Below are 9393 nucleotides of genomic sequence, written 5' to 3' on the forward strand. Positions count from 1 at the left end.
AGCACTGTGAGCAGTTTTGAACGTGTTCCAATAGATAGACAAGTAAGAGGCTTTAGGAATTTTTTCTACTGAAGTGTAAATACCAAACTATTCATATATTTACGAGGCGATTTTGAAAATGTAAATATTTAACCAAACGTTCTTGTTGTGGTTATAACTTTAAATTTACATTTTTGAAGATTAAAAAAAAAGAATGAATCTAAAACAATTAAGTAGGAACAAATTGGGGAACAAATTTGGAAAAAAAGTATGATGAGATTTTATTGAGGCCATTAATTAACAAACTTTATTATTTTTCATAGATAAATTTGGTTTCCCTGTGTTTTAGGAGCATAATCTTCTGATTCTTATTTTCTTAGTTTCTTAAAAACAATTAAGTAGTCAACTATGAACTTCGGTGATTCGGTCAGCACAATTTGCCCAATGCTTTTTTTACCCAATATCATTATACCCAAGTTATATTAACCATTGCTATTTTACCCAATGCCCTTTTATTTTTTGTTCAATCATCCGATGAAAAATTAACGGTCGGTGGTTTAAATGTGTTTCAACATATTTAAGTGGACAAAGAATCCTATGTTCGGTTGTCATAGTTTAATATCAAGTCCCACGGGCCATTTTATTATGCCAAATAGTCGTTCTAGTAATTTTAAAAATAGAGTAAAAAATTTCATTGAGTAAAATGTCGGGTTGGGTATAATGACACTGGGTACAATGGCATTGGGTAAAATGGATTTGGGTAAATTGCCTTGGCGCCCTAAACTTAAATACGGTCATGTCACTTTTTTTGAAACCGACCCCTTTGTATATTTTGGGTCCCCAAATCTTCTTTAAATGCCTCTTTGTTTGAGAGCAACTCGTTCTTCAATTCTTGATTTTTCAAGTTTTCATGACCTTTGATGTGATCAATATTTGATCATATGATTTTGAACGACTCTCAACATTTTTTGCTTTATTTTGAGTTGATGGTAATTGACCAATAATTGATTGTCAATTGTTTACCATTGTTTCTATTATTTCGCTTTTCCAACTGAAATGGTGTGAATAGTGATCGTGACTTAAATCAAATTAGAAAAATTCTGACCATAATCGTAAAGTTTTCAAATTATTGCTTTCTTGCTATTAATTGTTCAACAAAATTGGAGAACAAATTTGGAAAAAAATATGTATGAGATTTTATTGAGGCCATTAATTAACAAACTTAATTTTTTATAGATAAATTTGGTTTCCCTATGTTTTTCATAGGAGCATAATCTTTTGATTCTTATTTTCTATTCATGCTCCTTTGTTTTTCTTTGCTCTTAGATAAGTGTTACCGACTTCAACCAACACAAAAAACAGTTTTGCTTTACACTATTTTTGTGTTGCAAAATTGATCAATATGTCTGACCTGTTTTTTTTCATCCAATTAGATAAAGGGATATTGGTCAGAAGGCAATGGGCGTGAACTTGTGAAATGGGGTCTTTAATTGCGCTTGACCTAAATATATAAAATTTATAAAGGCCATTCTTAGTTCGCCTTTTATGGAATTTTTAATCTGACCGATTTAGCTTCTCATTGTAACTTTTGATATACCTATGTTGCTCGATTTTAGAAGTTTGAAGTTGAAATTAGTTGCCCTCTAACCAGGCGATTGTTGATTACGAAATTTTTTGTCTAGAGTATTTTTGGTTAAATGAAGGGCTACCTATTTCATCCGAGTTTAAAGGCTCGATAGTTTCGGAATTTTGAAACTTTTTCTGGAATCGGATGAGCCTTTAAAGAAAAATTTTCGATATTGTGCTTGAAATAAATTGTCAGAATTTTGCGAAAATATTTCACAAATCGTACAAATTTGTCTAACAACTTTGTAAAATATTATATTCTAATTATTTAGACAAATAGTTTTACCAGAGTTTGTGTTACATAATTGTATTCTAATTGTTGCTAAATTAGATGTCAATTTCTCGATGGCTCTAACTTTTATTATGTTCTTTTTTGAGAATGATTCCATATTTTTACTAGATCCTGATGTCAATTAGTAGTAATTGTAAGCATGCTTTTACCCTAGAGATGTCTTTTGTCCGCCATTTTGATGTCCCATTAATGGCCATGATGTTATAATCTCTTCTAGTTATGCTACCAGTTTCTAATAACGAGCACTCTTAAGAGCAGAACTGTCTGATATTTATGCCGTCGGAGATCGGTAACTGTCAGCCCTTAAAAAGGTCGATTGTTCCGCTCAAATTGCACATTACCTTAAGAGATTTTATTGATTTTTTATTGCCTCACCTTGGCACGCGCATTGCACGTGAATGGTAAATGTGGGAAGACGTTTATTGAGCATTTGAAGGAATGAAACTGTGCGTAATTTACCCCCCCCCCCCCCCCCAACCCGCCTATTTGTACCACCCTTTCTCAGTTACGGTCCCTCCCCGCCCTCTAGCTGTGAGAGTATAAACTAACACTGTTTTATACGTGTAAATTCCGTCCCTCTAATCCGTAATGATTCTTTTGTTCAAATACACACACACACACACACACATTTTATTCGGAGATAAAAAAGTCTTTTTTTTCAGAGCAAAGGCAATAATTTGTGGGAAATTCTTTTAATCTAGCCAAATTTGATTGAGGTGAAATTATTTAAGTGCAGTTTTTCCCTTTGAATTCGGCACTTGGGCTGTTTTCCTCATTGTTGTTGTTGTTCATACGGCTACTCTATTTTGACTTACTTTACCGTCTTGAAAAATTAAGATTTCGGTAATTTTTGACAAAATTTATTGTTTTTGAACACCAACTTAATCGTTTTCCTTTTGGTCTGGTTCATTAACATTTATCAAAAATTGATTTGAAGTTCGTTGTTTACTGTTGTTGTTATGATTAAGGATGTGCCAAACAATTTTAGTGGTTAGGAATTTGTCGCGACTCCGCCCATATCGTCTGTAGTTAATCATGTAATTGTTGTTCTCTCTAAAAATGGTAAGTCGATTTAAATTGGCCGTACTTTAATCTTACAAAGCGCGATCAATAATAAAAACTAATTTTCTGATAAGGAATTTATGTAATTATTAACTTAACGTTTTTCAACATTCAATGTATTAAAATATATCGGTACTTTGAGTTTGCTAATTTTGAAAGTTATATTTAACTCTTTCTATATAAAAATATAAAGAGGAATATCTCTTTCCTTCTATCTGTGAACAAATATATGTTTTCATCGCCCCCGTGTGAACAAAATTAGGGTAGCAAAAATATTGAGTCTTTCCCATTCTAGCCCCCCATGAAATTTAAGCCCCCCTATTATGGTATAATTACCATGTTGGGGGAGGGGGGGCTATAGGTTATCTGGCCACTAAGCTGGGGGGGGGGGGGCTATAATAGGAAAGACCCAAAATATTTGTGTCTGACAGAAAAGGCAAGGTTAACAGCTCGGGGTAAAACTATTTAACCTATACTACTTAAGGGTAAATTTATGTTTTAAATTGTTATTTTCGACAGGGGGAAAGCAAATCGTTCCAAAAATTTCCAGGCCGTTCCAGACCTTTTTTCCGAATTTTGTCATTATTTTGGCAATTATAACTTGTCGCTAAATTTCATCATTTATACTAAAGAGCTAAATTTTTTATATGAGCTGTGCTGACGTCACATATTTTCCCAGTTTTTGACGGCCTATCCACACACACGGCTCATTTGACTTGCTCTGTCTTTTCTACCACTCTTTCTCTCTCTCTCCCTCTCTTCAGCTTAATTCCGGTAGGATTAAAGTGATTAAACACAAATGTGCCTGCCATATTAGAACTTATGCCACCACCACCACCACCACTTTCTAATACAGCATCGCTAGAATTACGTATTGACCTCTTATGAACATTTTCTACTTAGGTTTGACAATACTATTTTCGGCGCTTTCACAGTAAGGATTGATGTCCCCCTCCCCCAGATGAAATATTGGTTTCAATTTCGGCTATTTTGTCTCATTCATTGGGTGTTTTGTAGGAAGGGATCATTTGGTGGGGAGTGGTGGTGGAGGTGGTGAGGGAGGGGGAGGGGGGGGGGGGGGGGGGGGTTGGGACTCAACGGATTTTTTTAAATACTTTTAGTTAACTGATTTTTTCTTTTTGACAATATCGGCAATCTACCATCTTTTTGACAATAAGACGAGGGGCTTACAAAGTTACTAAATTTATATTTTCATTGTGTTTTTGCTGGAGACAATGTTATTAGAGCTAATTTTATATTCAGAATGGAGATTAGCTGAATTGTAATTGGGCTATTGGGTCGCAAGTATTAGGACGAGATTTGTATGTTCGATATTGAATGAATTGATTGCTCTCAAAATGGATACGAGTGACAGATTGTTAGACTGAGATTTTTCTTCTAAAAATATTAAAAATAGAACGAAGATATTATCTATGACTGAATGAAGTGGTATGATTGTTGAATATATATGCCCATTTTTGTATACCAATTCGGATATTTATAAAATATATATATCAAAACTGGGATCTTTTCCGTTTGTGCCAACCCCCCCCCCCCCCCCCCCAGTAGTTACGCGCCCCCCAATTACAGAGCCCGTGCCATTACATAGTAAATCATTATGTAAAAATAAGGCACGTGCGTCGGGGGGGGGGGCAAATAATATGCACCTACTAAGGTGGGAGGCACAAACGGTAAATATCCTAAAACTGTTCGTAAGTTATGAATATGATTTCAAATCACTCATTTCTTACTAACCATAGACCCCACCCCCACACCTCGATAGAAAGCCCGATACAGCTATCCTGTCAGGGTAGCAAAAGGGATAAAGATGAGGTGCATCTGCTTACCATTATATAGAATTACCTACTCTATTTTGTGAATTTTTTGCTTGGCCAAATTTCTCGTCGAGAAAATTCATAAATATTGACATTTGATTGTTGTTAATTTATTTTGGCTTATCTAGATAATGCATCATAAATGGCTACGTATGGATAGTTTGTTAATCGTTTTGATGTGTTTAGAACCCTACTCTAGACTTCTCCACCATGGTCAGCACCTACATGCGCTCTAGCAGCGGGGGAGGTGCAGGGGGTGCCCAGACTAACGGGGTCCACTCTGCTTCGCCCGACCTCTCATCGCCGGGAAAAGACAGTGGAGTGTACCTTAACGGAAGCAGCGTTGGCAGTGGAAACTCCCCCGCGAAGAGCGGAGCTCATCTTGGAAGCAACGGAGGCACCGGCAATGTCTTGGCCTCCTCAGGAGTCGTAAATGGACAGGCTATTGTGGCATCGGCCTGCGATTCCTCAAACTCATCGTGTAATAACTCGCAGACATCGGCCGATTCGCCTAAATTGATCCCGCAGTATTGTCTAAGTGGTGATGACCACAGTGGGGAGAAGCTGAGTAAAACTAACCTCTACATTCGAGGCCTCTCCGAGAACACAACCGATGCGTTCCTAGTTGACATGTGCAAGAGCTATGGTCAAATTGTGTCAACTAAAGCGATACTTGACAAGAATACTAACTTGTGCAAAGGGTACGGCTTTGTTGATTTCGCCTATGAGGGCGAGGCACTCAAAGCGGTTGTGGCTCTCCAGAACAAAGGCGTGCTTGCCCAGATGGCCCGACAGCAAGAACAGGACCCCACCAATCTGTACATCTCAAACTTGCCTAGATGCTTCGACGAGAAGAAACTGGAGAAGCTGCTCAAGAGCTATGGTCACGTGATCTCTACCCGGATTCTGCGTGACAACTCAACTCAAAGTAAAGGTGTTGGCTTCGCCCGCATGGAATCCAAAGAGATCTGTGAACACATCATCGACAAACTAAACGGAAACCCGCTCCCACCATCATGTGCCCAAAATTTGTCTTCACCCGTGGATAAAGAGCCTTTGCTAGTAAAGTTTGCCGATACTGGTAAGAAGAAAAAGCCAGAGAACAAGTTCAGAAACGGGGAGGAATTCCTAACTGGGCTGACTGCGCTCGACCCATCAATTTTGACTCCGAATGGATTCTGCTACCACAGCATTGCCAACAATAGAATGGCCGCTGCTCCAGTAGCCGCGGCCGCTTTGCCTCTGGCAGCAGCCAATCCAGCATTCGCAGCAGCCGCCGCGGCAGCAGCATTTCCACATCATCTACCTTTGGCAGCCGGATACCCTTCAACGTCGCCAACTGGTGCCGCACTCACAGCACAAGGTCACCCCCTCACAGCAGCCGCAGGTAATGGCGCCTACCCTTCCCTAGCTACAGCCGCTTTGCTTGGTCAGCAATCGTTAGCAGCCGCAACCATGCATCAATTGTCACCGACCGGTGCCTTGAACGGCCACCACCACCCGGCCGCTGGAGCGCCTGCCGCTGGAATCCCCGCAGGAATTGCTCAACCGGGAAGCGCCACGTCATTCCACTTGCTGTCAACTGCCAACAACAATCAATACTCACAAACAGGCCTACACTTGGACCAATCACTCCTCTCCTCAGCTGTGAACTCTAACGGCGCCCTTATGACTACTACCACCTCGGCTACTGGCCAACAACCGGTCGGCCAGGGTGTCATGTCCCCGACCATGGCCAATGGCAATGTGCCCGTTTGCGGACCTTTCTCAGTGCCAGTCTCAACCGGACCTGCAGTCACAGCTGCTGGGTACCCTGCCGGTGGTCAGCAATTAGCCCATCAGTTAGCCCATCAAATGAACCAGCTCACAATGGGTGCAGCCCCAACTACCAATGGGTTGGGCGCAGCTGGTGTGCCTCACGGTGCACTTGGAGCCCACAATCCTCACACCGCCCACTATCACCTGGCACCCCACTGGGCCAGCACTGGGGGCTACATGCCACTAGCAGCAACCGCTCAAAATGGTGCAACCACCGGAGCCTCAGGCAATGACCAACATCAGCACTTAGCCCTCTACGCAACACCCCAAGCTGGTGGAACCCACTCTCACCTCTCATCCCACCATAGTCACCCGCACCTCCAAATGTCTCTTGAGGACCACCTGAAGCAACAGCAACTGAACGGACTGGTGACTACTGTAGTATCTCAACAGCAAAGTCAACAACAACAGCAGCAGGAAGCGGTTGCAGCTGCTGCCGCCGTCCAGGCATCTGTCGGAGCTCAATCGGCAGCCATCAACTCAACGGGAACCGCGGACTACGCTTCAGCTGCAGTGCCTCCTCCAATGTCACAATAATCCCTTAAACCCCACTCGCCCAGCCTCATCTTTGAGGAACCCCCCTCCCCCACTTTTGCATTCTCTGCCCGTATCATCTCAGCTTCCCTGCATCTGGACCTCAAATGAAAACTCTTCTAAAAATAGAACTCTGAGAAGATTCCTCACCGAAATTGCAATCTTTTTGAAAAAGAACCTTTGTGATTATTTGATGCATTTTATGTTAGTCTGGGTGTTGTAAAGACAGAATTGCTACCCTTACTTCGTTAACATGTGCTTTTTGGGTTCAGCGACATTATAAAGACGGTCGGTCTATACCTGTTAAAATTCAAACGGGTGAAAGCTCAAAACTTCACTTTAAATACCGCCAAAATGACTTGGAACATAATGCAAAAAGATTTTATTTTACTAGTTTAAAGTTAAAATAATTTAGTTTTGAGAAGACTTAGGAACCGAGCATACAAACTTGGGAACCGAATCCCCCACCCGCTTTGCCAGTAGCTGATCAGCAGTTTTGAGGGTGCTGCTGATAATTAATTTAAAGCTGATATTGGTTTAGTTAAAGAAATAATAGCTGATTTCAAGTATGTACAATAGTTAATTGCTTTCTGTTGTCCACTAAACGAAAAAATAATTCTTCAATATTTAGTGCTTCAAAAACCTTATTTCTTTGACTCGTGATTACGTAATAAAGTACCATTTTTTAGCTCTTAAAAATTATTTTCTTCGCTTTTATATTTGGGTCTTGTAAACCCCTCCCCCTCCCCCACACCGCCCAGTTAGCCTTCGTAGTTTTTAAACAGCCTAAGGGTTTATTAAAATGTCGGGGTACATGGTAGTTTGTTTACATGATCCAATTGTTCTTATTGTGATCTCATTTTATGATATTTTAAAAGCCTCCCGTTGTCTTAGTTTAAATTTGGACCAAATAACTTTGTTTCAAATCAATTAATTTACGTAGTGATATTCTGTTCAGATTCTTGCAAACAAGCCGTTGGATATAGTACGATAGTGATGTGAAGATTTCTGATAAGAGGCTTGTTTCGAGAGTTGAAGTAAATATTTTGAGTTATTCCCAGAATAACAGGTCACGCTTTCCCTACAAGGAAAAATTTCCTAATAGTACCACCGCTTTCAATGTGGTTTTAACAATTAGTTTACTTGATTAGTGCAAAAAATATGCAGTTTTTGACCGATAAAGCTTTGTTAAAATATGCGGGTTGAACTTGAGATAAAACTATTAATTAAAAAACTTTTCTAAATTGATATTTAATTCTTTTATTCTTTTATATTTTTACCTCTTGTGCTTAGCCTATCTCAGTTTTGTCCTAAATTTGAAAGAAATTTACAAAGAAGAGATTTTAAAGAGATTGAATTGTCGCATTTAATTTGTTCTTGAAAGATGATTTACGAATTTTAATTTGATTGTCCTTTTATTTTGATTCATTCCTTAATTCTACGTTTTAGCATTCCTAAACCTCACTTTGTGTCTGTTTTTTCTTTCCATTTATATAAACAAAAACAACGCTACCCCATGGAGCTCAAAATAAACTCATTCCTGCTTTGCTATTTGTTTGTCAACTTGCCTAAAAACAAACAAAGCTGACATAAATTAATCCGTGCAGTGCATTAATTCATTCCGTACAATTTTCCACGAGTAAGAAGTATTTTTTATTCATTTGTGTACATTTTGACGTTTTCTGTACACTTAATGAATTCTACAAAAATCGTAAGCGCCAAACTATATGTCTAGAGTCCATACTTTTATGGTACGATTCGAGAGTGCAGGATGGATTGTTATATTAATACTATTTCTAAATGAGCGATTGATTACCTGAATTTAGAAGAAGTTATAATTGATTGCAAGTGAATAATACTTTGAATTTTGTTTGCAGTGAGGACTTATTTCAAATATCAAATCTTTATTAATATCCAATTCTCTTTTTCAAAATAAAATTCATCCTTCAGCTTTTTCAGTGATGAATAATAATAGTAATAATGAATTGTATTCTGTAGTCAGAAAAATCACAATGATGATATTCATTAAACAAATACATTAACAAGACTATAGGCATCACTTTTTACGCCAATAACCCGTTCACAAATGTCCGAGAAAATTAATAATGTTGAGATAAATCAGCAAACAAATGTTTGAAATTTCCACGATTAAACTACTACCAGCCGTACTATTTTCGATGAGCCAATTTTGGCCATCGATACATTTTGCGAAGAGAAAAAGATGCTATTTGAAAGCCCTTCAAAACT

General features: G+C 38.8%; 1 protein-coding gene across 9 annotated transcripts in view; it reads left to right on the plus strand.

Annotated features, from left to right (window-relative positions):
- Positions 1–9095, plus strand: part of LOC142340534 (uncharacterized) — a 59343-nt gene extending 50248 nt beyond the window's left edge. For 8 of the 9 annotated variants that reach the window (XM_075391102.1, XM_075391103.1, XM_075391109.1 and 5 more), the window contains exon 2: positions 4981–9095. In XM_075391102.1, coding sequence (XP_075247217.1) covers positions 4981–7149 — 2169 coding nt within the window. In that variant the 3' untranslated portion in view covers positions 7150–9095. Of the gene's footprint in view, positions 1–2941; positions 2960–4980 lie in introns of those variants that run through there. The other variant, XM_075391108.1, reaches the window with a different exon arrangement.
- Positions 9096–9393: the final 298 nt, after the last annotated feature.

The sequence above is a fragment of the Convolutriloba macropyga genome, chromosome 6 (assembly GCF_964194025.1).
Source record: "Convolutriloba macropyga chromosome 6, txConMacr16.3, whole genome shotgun sequence".
Lineage (NCBI taxonomy): Eukaryota > Metazoa > Xenacoelomorpha > Acoela > Convolutidae > Convolutriloba > Convolutriloba macropyga.